This window comes from Carcharhinus amblyrhynchos, chromosome 7 (assembly GCF_965287045.1).
Source record: "Carcharhinus amblyrhynchos chromosome 7, sCarAmb.v2.hapA, whole genome shotgun sequence".
NCBI lineage: Eukaryota > Metazoa > Chordata > Chondrichthyes > Carcharhiniformes > Carcharhinidae > Carcharhinus > Carcharhinus amblyrhynchos.
The window spans coordinates 58,848,232-58,867,866 of record NC_137330.1 but is presented as its reverse complement, the minus strand read 5'-3'; the positions used below and the strand labels follow the sequence as shown (position 1 = coordinate 58,867,866).

Genomic DNA, 19,635 nt, shown 5'->3' with positions numbered 1-19,635 from the left:
TTTAAATGTGAGCAAAGAATTGACTGGAGTTGGCTGACATTAAAATACAACTAGCATTATAAACAGGGCTGTGCGCAAAGATACAAGCACACGTGTTTAGCTCCAATTTGTCAACCAGGCAGCAATATGAAGCCATTAATATAAGCCATTTGCTGCTTTGCATTGCTATAAAACAGAAGCTGGTTTCAAAGTGCCTGTAATATCAGTAGAGTAGAATCTTCAGACTGCTTTAAAAAAATGGCAAGAGCCTTTGACTACAGTCAGAAGTTACAATGGATTTCTCTTTAACCTTTCTTTGTTGAAAATCTATAATTCCTGTTTTGCAATGTGTGCTTATATGCTTTTGTTTTTCTATTCTTTTGCTTCAGTCACGCTTTCGCCAAATACACTAAAGCAAACACTGGGAAGAATGATGGTCTGTTGTTATAAATGGATTTTAACAGATTGGGAATGCCAAATATTCAAAAGGTAGAGAAGTGTATGCAGTCTGAAAGGTTTTTTAGAATAATGCAGTTCTGCTTCCCCTGAGGTCAAAGGTGATGACCTCCACCCTTCCATTCTAAAATTGTATTTACCCACCTGCCTTGCAAAGAGTGTCTTGGTACAAAAGCTTGTCTCCCTGTGCAGCCCTCTCATCAATACAAAAAGCTGCCTCAAAGGCCATTAGCTTCTGTAATGAAACAGTGCCACAAGCACATTACAAAGGCCACGTGCTCCAATAGAACCAGAATGGAAGCTCCTTGTGATAGAGACATGAGTGGCTGAATTTAATTGTAGTCATACTAGCGATGAAAGGAATTATCCACTAACTAGCAGCAGGATCAAGGATAAACCAAAATTAAAATGCCTTCCAGAGGTAAGTGTGTTTATACAGGAGATAAACTGAAATTATGTATACTTGGTCTCAGCTAATCAAAGATGTAATATGCTGACAAAAATGCTGTATTCTGCAGGTAGTTTACAATTTGACACTTGGATAGCGGAGTCTGGATGTGGAAACTTCCTGAAGTTACATCTCTAATAAAATAAGCAGGTTAAACAGTGGCATCGAGTGAGAGTTGAAGGAAAGCAACTAGCTAGTTTGACCTAAGAATAATCCATATGATTGGCAAATCTAAAAGAGGTGAAGGAAATTTTTTTTTAAATTTCAACCTGACGAAACAGAATAATGTTAGTGACTTTTCAGCCCAGGCTAAATGTGAAAACAGGAGCACTATTTATCGAAAAACAGTAGATTATTTTATTTATGAAAGGAAGCAAAACCTAACCAACATAAATAACCATTCTACAGTTTCTACAACATACACTTCATCTCAGCTCAGCCTCATCCATGAAGTCTGACCCAATGGCAATGTTTAACTGTTTTAAAAAAAATGCTGAACATAAATCAGGTTTAAAGAAATTAAGTTGGTTTCATTAATTCATCCCTGCACATAAGTGTTACATTTATCTTGAAACGATAAACTGCAGAGGTCATTTATTCATGCTTATATTTGGTGTTCCTTATAGTGTTAATGTTAACAAACTGGGTTTTGTCTGAGAGAAGATATTGTTTCAGTAAATGGCTGGTAACCAGATAGCAACTCATGCCAATACTACCTGCAACTCTGACAATGAGACCTGATATGAGAAATGCATATTCCACTGATGCCATTAGTACTGACAGTTTTGCCAAGTAACAAAGGAAGCATTTATCTCCTGAAAACAAATAGCATCAAAGTTAGATGCTTTGTTTTTTTCCTTTTGGAAGGACATGAACCACAAGAGGTTGTTGACTGCTAAACCGATTTATTAATTTCTACTAGCATTACCTTGAGATTAATAAATTATTTCTCTTTAAGATACAAAAGTCTGAAATCATGTCCCAACTGACTCAAAAACTTCCCTGCTGCCATCACACTTTTGAATGGAACTATCATATATTAAGCTGATCTTTCTCTACACTCTGTGACTGTAACACTATATTCTGCACCCTCGATTTTTCTTCTCCTCTATGTACTCTATGTATGGTATGCTTTGCTTGTATAGCATGCAAGAAACAATACTTTTCACTGTATCCCAATACAAGTGACAATAATAAATCAAATCACACCATAGACTCAGACTCCACAGACAGGAAGGGAATGGGTAACTACCAGGCAGAGCAAAAGAGCAAGGCAAGCAGTGCAGGAATCTCCTGTGGCTATTTCCCTGCAAAACAGATATGCCGTTTTGGATACTGTTGAGGGGAATGACTTTTCAAGGAAAAACAGCATCAGCCAAATCCTGCTGCAGAGGGGAGGAGTAAAAAGAGTGGGAATGCAATAGTTACAGGGGATTCAGTTGTAAGGGGAATACATAGGCATTTCTGTGACCACAAACGCGATTCCAGGATGGTATGTTGCCTCCCTTGTGCTAGGGTCAAGGATGTCTGGGAGCAGCTGCAAGACATTCTGAAGGGGGAGGGCAAACAGCCAGTAGTTGTGCTAAACATTGGTACAAATAACATAGGTTAAAAAAAAAAGGACGAGGTCCTAAGAGCAGAATATATGGTGCTAGGAAGCAAGATGAAAAGTAAGACCTCAAAGGCAGTGAGCTTAGGATCTGTGCCACATGCTAGTCAGAGTAGAAACAGCAGGATATATAGGATGAATATGTGGCTGAAAAGATGGTGTGAGGGATGATTTCAGATTCCCAAGGCATTGAGACTGGTTTTGAGGGAGGTGGGATCTGTACAAACTGGGCGCGTTACACCAAGACAGGATCAGGACTGATGTCCTTGGGACAGTACTTGCGAGAGTGGTTGTAGTGGGTTTAAACTAATGTGGCAGGGGATTGGGAACCTTTACAAGAATTCAGAGCAGGGGAATTAAAAACAATAGGAAAAGACAGTAAAGAAAATAAGGAAAGTGATAGGCAGAGAAGTCAAGGGCCAGAGTCAGATAAGGACCAAGTGAAAAATAGTAGAAAAGGGAAACTAAATGTCAAAAGTGCCAACTTTAAGGTTTTGTACCTGAATCCTCAGAGCATTCATAAGAACATAAGAACATAAGAAATAGGAGCAGGAGTAGGCCATCTAGCCCTTTGAGCCTGCCCCGCCATTCAATAAGATCATGGCTGATCTGTCATGGCTCAGTTCCACATTCCCGCCCTCTCCCCATAACCCTTAATCCCCTCGCTTATCAAAAACCCATCAACCCGCGTCTTAAAAATATTTAGCGAGGCAGCCTCCACCACCTCAACGGGCAGAGAATTCCAGAGATTCACCACCCTTTGAGTGAAGAAGTTCCTCCTCAACTCTGTTCTAAACCGCCCCCCCTTTATCTTGAGGCTGTGCCCCCTAGTCCTACTGTCCTTTCTGAGCGGGAAGAGTCTCTCCACCTCTATCCTATCCATCCCATTCATCATCTTATATGTCTCAATGAGATCTCCCCTCATTCTTCTAAACTCTAACGAGTACAAGCCTAGTTTATTCAGCCTCTCCTCATAGCTCAACCCCCTCAACTCCGGAATCAGCCTAGTAAACCTCCTCTGCACTCCCTCCAAGGCCAAAATATCCTTGCATAAGTACGGCGACCAAGTACTCCAGCTGCGGCCTCACCAATGCCCCATACAGCCGCAGCAAGACCTCCCTACTTTTATATTCAATCCCCCTCGCTATAAAGGCCAGCATTCTATTAGCCTTCCTGACCACCTGCTGCACCTGCAGGCTGGGTTTTTGCGACTCATGCACAAGGACACCGAGGTCCCTCTGCACTGTCGCCTGCTGCAGTTTTTCGCCACGTAAGTAATAGTCCTTCCTACCATTATTCCTACCAAAGTCGACCACCTTGCCCTTGCCAACATTAAATTCCATTTGCCAGTTCCTGGCCCATTCGCCCAGCCTATCCAGATCCTTCTGCAGACTCTCCACACCCTCCGCGTAATTTGCCGTTCCACCAATCTTGGTGTCATCAGCAAATTTCGACACCATACACTCGGTTCCCTCCTCCAGATCATCTATATAAATGGTAAATAGCTGAGGCCCCAGCACCGACCCCTGGGGCACTCCACTAGTCACCATCCGCCAATCTGAATAGCACCCATTAACCCCCACTCTCTGCCTCCTATTTGACAACCAACCCTCTATCCACGCTAACACCCTACCCCCAACTCCATGCCCCCTTACCTTCTGCAATAACCTCTTGTGAGGTACCTTGTCAAACGCCTTCTGAAAATCAAGAAACACCACATCCACCAGCTCTCCTCTATCCACCGCCCTAGACACATCCTCATAGAACTCCAATAAATTTGTCAGACACGACTTCCCCTTAACGAAACCGTGCTGCGTCTGCTCTATCAAGCAATTCCCCTCAAGATGCCTCGCTATTTCCTCCTTGATGACGGATTCTAACATTTTACCTACAATAGACGTTAAACCAACCGGCCTATAATTCCCTGCCTTTTGCCTGGCACCCTTCTTAAACAACGGCGTAACATTAGCCGTTTTCCAATCTTCCAGCACTTCCCCGGAATCCAGCGACGTTTGGAAAATAACCACCAAGGCACCCACTATCACCTCCGCCATTTCTTTCAGAACCCTCAGATGCATTCCATCCGGTCCTGGGGACTTGTCCACAATCAGCCCCTCCAGTCTGTCGAGCACCGCCTCTCTAGTAACAATAATGTCATTGAGACCCTCCAGTCCTACCACCTTTCCATCGCTAACACCCAGCAAATTATTCACGTCTTCCTCCGTGAAGACCGAAATAAAAAAGTTATTCAAGACCTCAGCCATTTCCCCATCCCCTACCACTAAGTCCCTCCTCTCATCCTCCAAGGGTCCAACATTCACCCTAGCCAGCCTCTTCCTTTTTATATATTTATAAAAACTCTTGCTATCCTTTTTTATATTAAGCTCTAGCCCAGCTTCATAGTTTCTCCTACCCTTCTTTATCAACTTCTTTGTCAATCTTTGTTGACATTTAAACCTCTCCCAATCCTCTTCTCGCCCACTACTCTTAGCTACTCTAAACGCATCCGCTTTTAATTTAACACTTTCCTTCACCTCCTTCGTTTTCCACGGCTTATTACCTCTCCTCCTAATTCAAAACAAAATGGATGTATTAATTGAACAGATAGATGTAAAGGGGTATGATATGGTGGTATTACGAAGACGTGGCTCCAAGGTGAGCAGGGCTGGGGGATAAACATTGAGGGCTATTTGGTGTTTAGGAAGGACAGATGGAAAGGAAAAGGTGGTGGAGTTGCATTGTTGATTAAAGATAATATTGATATGATATTAATGACGGGGAATCTGTATGGATTGAGTTAAGAAACAACAAGGGGCAAAAAACGTTGGTAAGGGTGGTATACACACCATCAATCTATGGTGGCAGCGTTGGGAAAGGCATTTAGACAGGGAATCAGAGATATATGTGTTAAAAGAACATCTGTGATTATGGGTGATTTTAATCTTCATATAAATTGGGACAGTCAAATTAGTCACAGTGCAATAGAGGAATAATTTCTGGAATCCATATGGGATGGTTTTCTGGAGCAATACATTGAGGAACCAATAAGGGAGCAGGCCATCTTGGACTGGGTGTTGTGCAAGGAGAAAGGATTAGTTGGCAATCTAGTTGTGAGACAATCTTTGGGAACTAGTAGACATAATATGGGAAAATTCTTTATTAAGGTGATTAGTCATGTAGTTGATTCTGAGATCAGGGTCCTGAATCTCAGTAAAGGTAACTATGATTATAAGAGGCATGAATTGGGCCATGATGGACTGGGAAACATTACTGAAAGGAAAGTCAGTGGACAGGCAATGGCAGGCATTTAGAGAATGAACTCCTGAAGTTGTTTATTCCTGTTTGGCACAAGAGTGGTAAGGGAATTGTGGCCAAACCATGGCTTACAAGGGAAATTAGAGGACAGTATCAGATTCAAGGAAGAAGCATGCAAATTAGCAATAGGTCTGAGGATTGGTAGCAGTTTAAAATTCAGCAAAGAAGGACCAAGGGATTGATTAAGAAGGGAAAAATATAGTAGGAAAATAAAGCTAGTGGGGAACATAAAAACCGACTGTAAAAGTTTCTCTAGCTATGTAAAGAGAAAAAGATTTATAAAAACAAATGTAGACCCCTAACAGTCAGAAACAAAGAATTAAGTTTGTAATTTGCTACAGTCTTCAAAGGAGGACATGAATAATGTACCAGAAGTGCTGAGAGAAACATGTTTTAGTGAGAAGCTGAAGGAAATCAGCATTCATAGAGAAATGCTTTTGGGGAAATTGATGGGATTGAAGGTGGATAAATCCCTAGGTCCTGATAATCTTCATCCCAGAGTAACAGAAATGGAAATAGTTGATCCATTGTTGGTTATTTTCCAAAATTCTTTGGACTCTGGCCTGGTTCCTACAAATTGGAGGGTAGCTAATGTAAGCCCACTATTCAAGAAGGGAGGTAGAGAGAAAACAGGAAGCTATAGACCAGTGAGTCTAACGTCGGTACTGGGGAAATTGCTACAGTCTATTATTAAGGATTTTATAACTCAGCATTTGGAAGGCAATGGTATAATCAGCATGGATTCACAAAAGGGAAATTATGCTTGATGAATCTATTGGAATTTTTTGAGGATGTATCTAGTAGAATTGACCAAGGAGAACCAGTGGATTTGGTTTATTAGACTTTCAGAAGGCTTTCGACAAGATTTTATTTATTTGTTAGTGTCACAAGTCAGCTTACATTAATACTGCAACAAAGTTATTGCGAAAATCCTCTGGTCATCACACTCCGGCACCTGTTTGGGTACACTGAGGGAGAATTTAGCATAGCCAATGCACCTAATCAGCACATCTTTTGGATTGTGGGAGGAAACCAGAGCACTCAGACGAAATCCATGCAGACATGGGGAGAATGCACAGACTCCACACAGACAATGACCCAAGCCAGGAATCAAACCCGGGTCCATGGCACTGTGAAACAGCAGTGTTAACCACTGTGTCACCATGCCGCACTATGGTCTCACACAACAGGCTACTCATGTAAAGTTAAAACACATAGGATTACAAGTACTGTCTTGAGATGGATATAAAGCTGGTTAGCAGGTAGGAAGCAAAGAGTTGGCATAAAGGGGTCTTTTTCTGATTGGCAGTCAGTGACTAGTGGGGTCTCACAGGGATCTGTGCTAGGACCCCAACTGTTCACTTTATATATTAATGATTTGGAAGAGGGAGCTGAATGTATTATCTCTAAATTTCCAGACGATACAAAGTTGGATGGGAGGATGAGCTGTGAGGAGGATGCAGATGTTTCGGCATGATTTGGACAGGCTGAGTGTGTGGGCATTTGCATGGCAGATGCAGTGTAATGTGGATAAATGTGAGGTTATCCACCTTGGTAGCAATAATAGGAAGATAGACCATTACTTGCATGGGTGTAAATTGAGAGAGGTGGATATTTAACAAGACCTTGGAGTCCTCGGGCATCAGTTGCTGAAAGTAAGCGCACAGGTACAGCAGACAGCAAAGAAGGCAAATGGTATGTTGGCCTTCATAGCAAGAGGTTTTGAGTATTGGGGTATGGATGTTATGCTGCAATTGTATAGGGTGTTGGCGAGGCCACACCTGGAGTATTGTGTGCAGTTTTGATGTCCTTATCTGAGGAAGGATGTCCTCGCTATAGAGGGAGTACAGCAAATGTTTACCAGTCTGATTCCTGGGATAGCTGATCTGTGATATGAGGACAGATTAGTCAGTTAAGGATTATATTCACTGGAGTTTAGAAGAGTAAGAGGGAATCTCAAAGAAACTTACAAAATTCGAACAGGGCTAAATGGAGAAATTCAGAAAGAATGCTCCCAATGGTGGGAGAGTCCAGACCGAGGGGTCATAGCTTAAGCATAGGGGGTAAACCTGTTAGAACTGCGGTGAGGCAAAATTTCTTCACCCAGAGGGTGATGAATATATGGAATTCACTACCATCGAATGTAGTTGAGGCAAAAACATTGTCTGATTTCAAGGAGAAATTAGATATAGCTCTTGGGGCTAAAGGGATCAAGGGGGGATCAGGATACTGAATTCCATGATCAGCTGTGATCAAAATGAATGGTGGAGCCGGCTCGAAGGGCCAAATGACCTACTCCTGCTTCCAGTTTCTAACTTAAATCAAAGAAAGGCCCAAATAATTATATCTGCAATACATATATTTCTTCTATCATCATTCCAATAACTCACAACAATAATTTTACTGTTAACCAGGAACAGGAAAATGTTTTTGATTTCAGATTCCAGCATCCACATCAATTTGGTTTTAAACAGGGATACCAACTCTGGCTGGGCATACTCCTGGAGATGTCAGTGAGTCCTGGTGGTGTGATGCAATTGGAGAGCCCATCAGGGCAGTATAAAAATGTAAAATCCCAGACACTAGCAAGAGGGTATGGTTTCTTCAATGCACATAAATGAACAAATGATAGACAGATATACACCCACATGCACACACGCCAGGCAAGCAGCTGTCTTGGGTTCCACTCTCTGGTCAGTAGTGGCTGGGGTCCTCTCTCTCTCTCCTGATGGACATGTTAACAGATTCATACCCTCCATCCTAGGATCATGGCCTCATGCTGTACACCTGCTTTCTGCAAGCATCAATTCCCCTGCTGGCTCACAGTGCACTCATCTCAGCGGGGAACATACATAGGCAGGGCAGCAACAGCAACGTCTACGAGCTCAGTACATGTGCACAGTCATGCCTTAATGTGCTACGTCATCACGCTGGCTGTATCTGTGCAGGAGTGCTGGCTACCCTACAGTGACATGGCAGTCAGTTAGATCTACTTGAGGTATATAGGATGCTGAATGGAATTGATAGGGTATAGGCGTAAATCGAATGTCTCCCCTTATTGGACATTATAGAATGAGAGTCATAGTTTTAGGCTAAGGGATTGGCAGATTTAAAACAAAAATGAACAGGAATTACTTCACTCAAAGGGTCGTGAATCTGTAGAACTCTGTACCCCAGAGTGCAGTGGATGTCAGAACACTAAACAAATTTAAGGAAGAGATAGATAGGCTTGTAAATAGTAGTGGGATGAAAGGTCATGGGAAGTGGGCAGGAAAATGGAGAAGAGGCCGAGATGAGATCAGCCATGAACATATTGAATGATGGAGCAGGCTCGAGGGGCTGAATTATCCACTCCTGCTCCTAGTTCTTACGGCATGTTCATATGAAATGGACTCTGTGGCTGCCAAGACGGGAGTCAATCAATTAATGGGGAATCCTATCATTTTAAAATCTTCTGAACTACTGTTAAAAGCCCATTAATGGGTGTTACATTGTTACATTATTTATAAAGAGTTAGGAACCAATTGTTATGCAGATGTATATACCACACTTACTGCTGCATTGCAATCAGATGTTGAGCAACAAGGTATCAGTCCACCAGCTACATGAAGAGCTGTAAAAAATAGAATCATAGAAACCATAGAATCGTAGAAACCCAACAAAAAGAAGGCCATTTGGCCTATTGATCCTGTACAGACAACAATCCCACCCATGCCCTGCCCCTGCAACCTCACGTATTTACCCTGTTGATCTCCCTAGGTACCAAGTTGCACTGCACCTCCACAAATTCCACTGAATTGGTATCTCACTATGAAATCCGACAGTGAAATACATGGATCTGCATTGAATGCAGTGATATATAACCATTAAATGTGCCAAAAAAGTTAATCTAGTGTAAATACATTTTAATGGTATAAATCTGAAATGTTGACAAACAACCTTCTGACACTGACATTAATCTTTACAACCGTGCACTTTCATTCCTTCACATTTTAATTATTGTTGGAGATATGAAAGAGGTGTTTTTAAAAAAAAACCTTTGATCCTTTCATATCTCTCATCTTTCCTTCCCTTCTTATTTTAATTTCTGTACACAATTTGAAATTTAATGATCTGCTCCAAGTTTCTAGCTCAGATTCTGCAAGTTTCAAGCTCAGATTCCGCATGCTTCAATAAATATTTTTCAATCTGATTTGGAAGATACACAGTTGCTCATTCTTTTCACACAGGTTCTAGATGGTTTGTGAAGGAAGTTGTGTAGAAATGGATTTCTTTTCGCTGCAAGCTCTAATGCAACAGTCTATAGGAAGACTGTGGGCATGAATAACTGCAATAAATAACCAATACAGTTAATTCACCACTAACTGCAAAATTCCAGGTCATTCTCTTTGTACATCTATATATACAGTCACTGTAAATATTCTTAGGTCTGAATTTTCAGGATGGCAGGGGCTCGGCCCCTCCCACAATCTGAACAGTCAGCAGGAAACACATCATTCCCGACCTCAACAGCCCTGATGCCATATTAGACTCTAATGAATGTTGATTGGGAAGAAGTCCAGCCTTGGGAATCAGCCAATGAATCAGATTAGCAGCTCTCCTGCCCCTTCAGGCACAGCGTTGCAGTGGCTAGAAGAGGCAGCCACTGCAGTGAGCTGCCTGGCACTGGAACTGGAGGACAGTAGGGTAAGTGACAGTGGTTTCAGGGTAGGGAACACCTGGAGAGTCACCAAGGGAGTGGGGAGGTGGTGGTGGTTGATCAGGATTTTGGAAAATAGGCCAGCGAAAGGGGAGTTGTTGTGAGAGAGGTTCTGAGGTTACAGGACTTAAGGGGAGTTAAGGGAAGTCAGAAGGGGATTTCTGATGTAGGTGCCACAACTCACTTCCTGTCTGTGATCCAACTTTGTTCAACTAGTTGTAGCAGCTCACCATTTGGCCAATTTATGTGTGTTGATAACTTGGGGTATAATAGGGCATCACATTTATGTGCCTTGGGCAACCCAGACATTTGTGGGCATAGTGAGCCATGAGGATAAATCCTGGTATATACTTCACAAGATAACTCATTACTCTTACACAAGCCTAAGAAATGTTTTGTAATTTGCTTTCAAGCAGGACTGTGCTGTCATGTTGGTGACATGTCCAATGGTCCAATGATAACAAATTTGGAGCCTTCATTAAGAACAGCATGTATTTTGTCAATGTAGTCATACTTGTTGAGGATGACTATCCCAGTTCCTTTGTCAGGCTTGGAAATAGTTCTTCGTTGCAGGACAGATTCATAGCATCAGTTGCAATTCAAACAAGTGCATGAGCTAGCTGTTCAAAAGTCGCATTTGTAACTCCTAAATGTTTGTCAATAGGTCTCTCGATGCAGCACTGTCCTTTGTTTCAACTTCTTACATTTGAAAATGGCAGTTATTAGCCAAGCCCGTTGGTACAGCAGAAAATACACTATTTTTCTAGTTGAACCCAACTGAAAACAGAAACAAGAAGAGCATCGAGAATCAGAAATTGATAGGAATGTAAGACTACAACGTCTTGACACTCAGAAGTAATTTCTGTAATTTCTGAGCAAATGTGTCATAAACAATGGGGACCATTAGATCAGATAGCCATGGTTTTAAGCAATATATATTTGAATATTGTCAAGAACAAAGATTTCTAGTTGCTTTATTTCTAAATCGCATTACCTGGCTTAATTTCTATTTACAGTAAAACGTCTGACAACACCAGGTTTTAGTCCAACCGATTTATTTGATAATAAATTTCTATTTGACAGTGGAACTCCATTTTAACTGTAGCTATTTTTAAAGCACTGTATAGAATGAAGAATGTAATTGACAATAGAATGTAATTTTGAATTGACTGCCAGAAAAAACCCATCTGGTTCACCAATGTCCTTTAGGGAAGGAAATCTGTCGCCCTTACCTGGTCTGTGACTCGAGAGCCACAGCAAAGTGGTTGACTCTCAACTGCCCTCTGAAATGGCCACTCAGTTGTATCAATCACTACAAAGTCTCTCTCCCTAATGCTATGTGTGTCAACCCACAGCATATGGGCTGTAGCATTTCAAGAAGGCAGCTCACCACCACCTTCATAGAGCAACTAGGGATGGGCAGTAAATACTGGCCCATGTCCCACGAATGAATGAAAAGAAACAGACAGAAGAATGACATTTCTGCTTTTATTTTCCTTATAGTTATTGCTTTAGTCATACTATAGGTTAAATATTCAAAACCATTAATAGCACTAAAATGTTTCTCATCATTCAAATTTAAATAAAGCTTCGATGAGCTACTTACTTGGGCGGCATTTGTACCATACGATGAGGTATTTACTGGTTCCAGGACAAGGGTCTGTACCAAATATTCGACCATTAACGAGAAGCTGACAATTTCTTCTATCCTGGCATTCATCCAACATTTTCTAGCGAAACACCAAAAAAAAACTGGTCAAATGTTATGTGATTTTGCATTTAAAGAAAACACACACATAATGGCAGACCTTCCAAAATAACATGAAAATGCAAGCATGCCATTTTCCATTTTTACATCAGTCCTGTGTCCTGTCAGATGATTTCTCAAACTTCCATTTATTAGGGCATCACCTTACAGGGAAATTGCTGTAAATTGATCTCCACAAATGTTTGCTTCATTCTTAAACCACTTGTCAAATCATGTTCCCATGATGGTTCTATGAGCTTAGCATACTAAACTACACAGAACATATTGGCCCAGAACTTCCATTCCCCGAAGGGTTGTATCCCAGAGGAATCCAAGAAGATACAACAGAGGACCCCCTCCCCGCCGCCGACCCGACTCTCACAACAAATAACAAAGAACAGCACAGCACGCAGGAACAGGCCCTTCGTCCCTCCAAGCATACGCCAATCGTGTTGTCCTATCTAGACCAACTGGTTATATTCCTCTATTTCCCGTTCAAGATAAGTCTCAAGTGTGGCTAACATAACTGCCTCAACCACCTGGCTTGGTAGTGATTCAGGTCTCCATCAACCTCTGTGTAAAAAGCTTTCCTGGCGCATCTCCACTGAATCTTTCCCCCCTTATCTTGAACTTGTGCCCACTTGTAATTGTCATTTCTGCCCTGGGAAAAACTGATCACTTTATCTATACCTCTCATAATTTTATAAATTTCTATCAGGGCTGTATAGGAAACTTAATTTTCCAATGAGCAATTGTCCTGCATCGAGAACCATCCAATTAGAGACTGTGGTTGGTTCCAGGATAATTAGCCAGGAAAAGTTAAAACATTAAACATTCTAACCCTTAGGTAACTATGGTACTGACCAACCCCTGACCCCACAAGCCATCCCCTCCTCCTGACCCTCTGATTATCCCTTATACCCGTCACTTCCTGACTACCCAAATGGCATCTCAACACCTGACTATCCACTGGCTTCCCTTCCAACTACCCTCTCAACTTCCCTGACTACCCTCCACCTCCCCAACTAACCTCCTGACTACCATCCAAGTCCCTCCCATCTTCTGACTACACTCCAAAACCCTTGCAAACCACCCAACCCCAAACACCCTCCACCCGAACCCTGACCAAAAAACCAGCCCCCTCCAGCTAACCATTCCCCTTGGCCATCTGACAGCCACTCCTCCCCTTACCCTCGCCCACCCTACCCCGTCATCCAGTTGTCTTACACACTTTCAACTAGTGCCGTAAAGATTGTGGCCTCATTTCCCCCAACACTGCCACCCTGTACTGGAGGGGCTCCGGAGATGTTGTACTGCACATTTCTCACTAGCGAGCAACGTGCAGCTCCCAACCTGGGTAAAATGGAGCAGATTGGCAAACTTATGGTGTTGGCCACTTGACAGAAGTGCTAGCTGCTGCCTGTGCTGTTCTTAGTGGGGCAGTAATAGGCCACCAGATTTAGCCACAAATCTCTTGAGTGAGGGTGCAGAGGAGAGAATGAATTAGCTTTCATTTTCAGAGCTTCTGCATAAATAATAGCTTCTTGAGACTGATATTGGAAGTTGCCAATCATCTAGGAAACTGCGATGGAGTGAGCATCACCTCTTTAGGCAGGGGAGGGAAGGGATAAGTATACATCTCCCTGATTGTTGTTTGCCTAACCTGATAAATAAATAATCTCATGACATCAGGATTAATGTGTGTATTGCCCTCCAGGCTCACAAATTATCTAATGCTGAATCACATTTGGTAATGTTTCTGTCTTCACTGCCTAGGTAATAACAGCTCACACACCTACTATAGAATCCAGCCGATATTCATTCTGCAGAATCAATATAAATCTGGTGGGTCCCTAAACGATGGGTAGCAGGTTCCAATAGTGCACCACCTTGACAGTAAAGACAAAAACGTCTCCAGTCTTTAATCAATTCCTGAATACCCGTTCTCGCAGGAATGCGCTCTCCAAATTACAATACCAATTTGCACATTTTGTTAGTAATAAACTGTTAACAAACAAAAAAACACATGTTAAATTGGTCAGGAATTCTCATTCTGATCTCATTAAGGATTTGAATAGGAAATTCAATGCTCTCAACATGGAGTCACTCTGAAATGAACCTACATCCCTATCACTTTTTTTCTTGGATTATACTTCAGTTTGTGAACATAATGCTCGGAAAGCTGCAGCACAAAAATTATCCAACAGCTTCAACTGTTGATTTTCACAAAACGTCTCTAAAACTGCCTTTTATCATTTCACAAGAGAATTTCCCCTCATTTGTGCTGCCTCTGATTTAAATGTCATGTAGTTGCGTTCAGAGATTTACCATTAAAATCATTACATTCACTTTATTATCTTATCAGATTCTTCCCTGTCTTCACTAATCTTCGTAGACAAATTTCCCACTTTGTTTCCCCTAAACCCTCTGCCTTATTGCTGCCTGTGTTGCTGAATATAACTGGCTAGCAATAGTGCCATCCCTCGTTAGAAAGGGGATTAGGGTTACAGTTGGATTGACATTCAGAATTGAGCTAATTAGGGTAAAGCGTAAGATTAGCTTTGCAGAAAGAGTTAATTAGAGTTGGACTGAGGGTTAGAAGTGCCTTGAAGGCTAGAGTTCAACTGAAGGTTGGAGTTGGATTATCAGTTTGATTTGAGATAAGAAATACATTTGAATGAGGGTAAAGGCTGGGGGGTGACTTTGTTTTACTTAAGGGCAGTGTTTATTTCACAAAGGATACTATCCTAGATAGATCAAGTAGAGCAAGAGCAGACCTATTTGTTGGAGTGGGGTGCGGTGACAATATATTTCTTGAGATTGGATTTGATAATGTCACCAGCCTTGGAGCTGAATGAGATATTGACTAATCCCTGGATTCAAATATATAGAATCAACTTGCAACGCAGACAACTTGGTACAAGCAGACTTGTCATTAAAAGATCTTTAAGTGCCTGCAGCATCTATAATTTACATAGATGGTTCTATGTCAAGCCATTTCAGTGTCAGAGGTATTGGGCTGTGTGGCACACAGTAAGTTTTATTTTATCATGCATGTAAGAGTACATCAACCTGTGACGGCACAATCTAGCCGCCTGGTTCCCGTAAGTCTCTGACGTTTCCAAATTTAGGATGGCATGGTGGCACAGTGGTTAGCATTGCTGCCGCACAGTGCTAGAGATCCAGGTTCGAACATTGTCTGTGCAGAGTCTGCATTATCTCCCAGTGTCTGCATGGATTTCCTCCGGGTGCTCTGATTTCCTCGCATAGTCCGTGCTGGTTAGATGTACTGGCCATGCTAAATTCTCCCTCAGTATACCGGAACAGGCGCTGGAGTGTGAATTTCACACTGCCCCATGGGGGTGGGGGGGCAGCAATTTTACACTGAGGAGGACAAGATCTCAATAGAAAACCTGTTTTTGCCCCAATTGAGGCCTTGAAGTGGCCAATCAATGCCCACTTTGTGGTATTTTTGAAGGATACACTTGCAGACCATGACAGTACAAATAAACACAAGTTTTATTGGAAAGCTGGTAACTCTACAGGCTGTTAGGTGCAAAGAGCCAATGACATAATCAATACATCATAAGATCCTTGTTCCAATTAGGAACAACATAAATATGCAAAACACTTAAGGGTCATTTCCCAACCAGACTCAATTTTTAGGCTGGTGGGAGTATTTAACAAGCAAAGGGGAAGCCCAAAAAACAATAGGCGTGTGTGTGTGTGTGTGTGTGTGTGTGTGTGTGTGTGTGTGTGTGTGTGTGTGTGTGTGTGTGTGTGTGTGTGTGTGTATATAAATCGGAGTTGGCAGAGATGTGTTCCTTGACAACTCTTCAGATGGCGGGAAGGGAGACCTCCACCATCTGAAAAATTCAGCCACTAGATTTGATGATTTGATCAGGTGGGATTTTAAATGAGACAGAGTGGAGGCAGAGAATGACAGCGAGGAAAGAGGTGTGAGCATCAACTTCACCAAGGTGTAAGTACCAATCAATCAATAGTGTTGAAGTAATATTTGACTTGCTTTGTAGCACTTTTGTTCAGTAGTTCTTTTTCAAATGATTTTCATGAACTACTATGATTAAGTTTATACCGAATGTTTCTGTAAAAACAAGGGAGGCTGGATATCTGCATGTTTGTGCAAGATAGAAAACACACCTTTTATAGCTTTGTTTAGTATTCTATAAACTTCAGAAAATACATTAGGGTGGGGAAAAGAGAGACAGACAGAGGGATTAAGGCCAGAGATAAGAGGGAAAGAGGGAGAAGCAGAACTAACATGTTAATGTTAGTTCAATTTTCAAAACAAATCAGTTGAATTTCTAAATCACATAATTATACACCTGTGTTTTGCCTGTAGTTGGAAAAGACAATTGATAATTTCTTACTCCTACAAAACAGAACCATTAGTTGCCAACATCTGTGAGCAGCATGTGAGAAAAAGGCAGGTGAATAGCATATTCCCTCATTCTAATTTGCTCTCCTTTCTGAAATAATTTAGCTGAGGGAACCAAATCAGAATAGAGGGAAAAAGGAAAAAAAAAAGAGGGAGGAAGGAAACTGGCTGAAGGCAAGAGAATCTTGTCATGCATCTTCGAGAAAAACACCAAGGGCAGAATTCTCCATGTCTGAGACTAAGTGCGGTGCTAGGCCATTCCAATGGTGTCTTTCCTGCTGATCAAAATGGCAGGATCCCACACCAGATTCTGCACTTGGAACTGCATTAATTATGTACAGGTGAGTACACCTGGGGGGTCGGCAGCTGATTCATATATCTACCGTGAGCTGACAGGTTTGAAAGTCCCAGCACCATATTAGACACCAGTCCAGCACACTCATATCACTCTCTCCAGCCCACCTGTCTTCACCATTCTGTGCAAAACATCAGCAACCCAGAGGGAAAGTCTAGCAGCCTCAAGAAGAAGTCTGTTCCTCAATTCCACCATTCTTCCCGAGTCCATCACCTGCAAGGTGCCCATGCCCCACTTGGACCTCTACCAACCCTATCTGGAGTCTTCATATATCTCCTTCCACAATGTGGTATCCCTGATTTGTGAACTTTTTATGTAGCCATGTCAGAGTCCAGCTTCCCTCCCTTCAGTCTGCCCTCTGCCTTCCATTGTTTGGCTTCATCATCTACCTCCTCGCCCTCTGCATGCACGCTTCTTGCCTTTCCCCCTACACTGCCCCATTGTCATTATCAAGCCACCAACACTCCCCACCTCACCTCACATTCCACCCCTGGTCGAATTTCAGAACTTTGTTACAGTGACCTCATGAGTCCTGCAGCACAATGCTGGCCAGATAATCAATGGTGTGTGGCACCAGGGGGAAAGCGATTCTTGTACTCCCCAACTCCAAGTATCGTACTGATCCAACTCGATGACACAGCAGGGTCCATGGGTCCAGCAGCTGTCCATGAAGACCAGCTCAACATGGATATGGAGGGCAGGAACTGGTCTGCTCTGTAAACTGATGCACAGTGTATCAGCAACAGGGCAGCACTATGCCAGAAAGGCTTTATTGTACTCACCTCAAACCATCTTGCGAACTGAGGACTGCCTTGTACATGCCACTCTTTATCAGTTAGGTTTCAGCCTGATATAATTTTATGTTGACATGATGCAGGAATGGAAGGCCTGAGGGGCCAGCTGTTGAGATTGAGCATTCATGAGCTGCAAATGAATGTAAATAATGTTCACACCAGTGGGAAGAACAACCCATCATTAAACCGCCACTGGGATCACTGAAACTTGATTTTACACCAGCGAGTTTCTGACTTTTTCGTTCCACTAGATTATCCGTTTCAGCCCACCCTCAATCCTCTGTGGGGGCAGGGGAGGAGGGGGAATGGGAAATCCTGCCCAAAGAGTTAAGGAGAAAGAAAAGAAACAGAAGAAGATAGAGAAATGGCAACGTAAATAAATATATCAGATTGGTAAGAAAGTATTATCTGATTTGTTGGGCTGGAATTAATGAAGGCGAGAGGAGTCTCGCCCTTCAGCTTTACAGCCAGTAGGAACACTATGTTCCCTCTTTTAGGGAAGACCTGACTAGATAAGTGCCACTTATCCAAATCAACTGGACAGTGTTAATCCTCTGGATCAACAACATCAGGCATGGAAGTTCCACCCATTGGGAGCAGACAGCCAGCCAGAGGCTGCTGCCAGTAAAGACCCAGCCGAGGCCTAGGATCATCACTGGGTCCCATTCACAAAAGAGTAATGGTGGGAGGGAAGTCAGGGTGATGGTGGGGTTTATGCAGAAAAGGCAGGGGTGGCTCTCAGCATGCCTCCCCTCCCTCCTCCTGATGCTGGGTCCCACTGAGTGCCTTTGAACAATCTCACCCAAGCAGCCTTGCATTTGGGTTTGTTTGTTTGCATGGGCCCCACTGGGTACCAGCCAGTGACGAGATGTAGTCCTTAAGTAAGGATCAATTGTCCACCTAAGGGCTTCAATTGGTGACGGTGCAGAAAGGCCATTCATGAATTTTCCATTCACAGCAATGTGCCCACCCACCACCTTGCTGCTTGATTAAATGCCCCCCCACCATCAATCTTGCCTTGGGAAGGGAATTAAATTTCACTCATTATGTGCAATGCCAAAGGATGTCAACTGATATTAAATATTGGCCCCAAGGGATAGGAAAAACCTCTCTAGTATGATATACAGGATATCTCCTCTATGCAGATAGTGATGTGTTGTTAGCTGAAACATAGTGATGATCACTTGGCATTCCCGCACTTGATCTGCAGTCTGGGCCTGGCGGCATGGATTATCACTGACAGACAAGGCGTTAAATTGATGTGCACTGCCTGCAGCTAGGAACAAGCTGGCTGACTAAAATATTATTGTCAAACTTGAGAGGTTCCTTCAAATTGTGTCACTTCCTTGTTCAGTAAAACAAAAACAAATAAAAACCTTTACTTTGATTTTCGCAGAATCATGCTTGACTGCACAAATCCTTGATTAAGAACACAAGACAGAAATGGCCAAAGAATGTCCTTATCTCATCAGATTCAATTTGTGTCAGTCAGCACCTTGTATTTCTGTTCCTTTATCAATGTTTTCACTGTGCTGTCTAGAGTTACTGTAGAAAATAAACTCTCACAGCATTTAATGAATGAGATGGCGGGACTCTGCCGGACTGAAAACAGAAAGCAGTATTATCCAAAATCACTAAAAAATATACTAAGTTCAGCTTAGAACAGAGTCTTTCAGAATCCAAACAGCTGCTCAGAAAATCTAAGACAATCACTTTAATGCCCCCTATAAAAGGTCACCAGTTATCAGGAATTGCTGCTTTGTAGGGCAGATGTTTCTGGGCATAAGTTTTGGATTAACTAAGACGGCAGCAGAATGAAACTTCACTACAATTT

At 42.4% G+C, this 19,635-nt stretch overlaps 1 protein-coding gene across 1 annotated transcript in view; it reads right to left on the bottom strand.

The window, feature by feature from the left end:
- Nucleotides 1–19,635, bottom strand: part of LOC145344986 (protein eva-1 homolog A-like) — a 293,555-nt gene that overhangs the window by 151,496 nt on the left and 122,424 nt on the right. Inside the window, exon 3 of the mRNA XM_080192415.1 lies at nt 12,113–12,236. Within this exon, the coding sequence (XP_080048541.1) occupies nt 12,113–12,236 (124 nt within the window). The remainder of the gene's footprint in view (nt 1–12,112; nt 12,237–19,635) is intronic.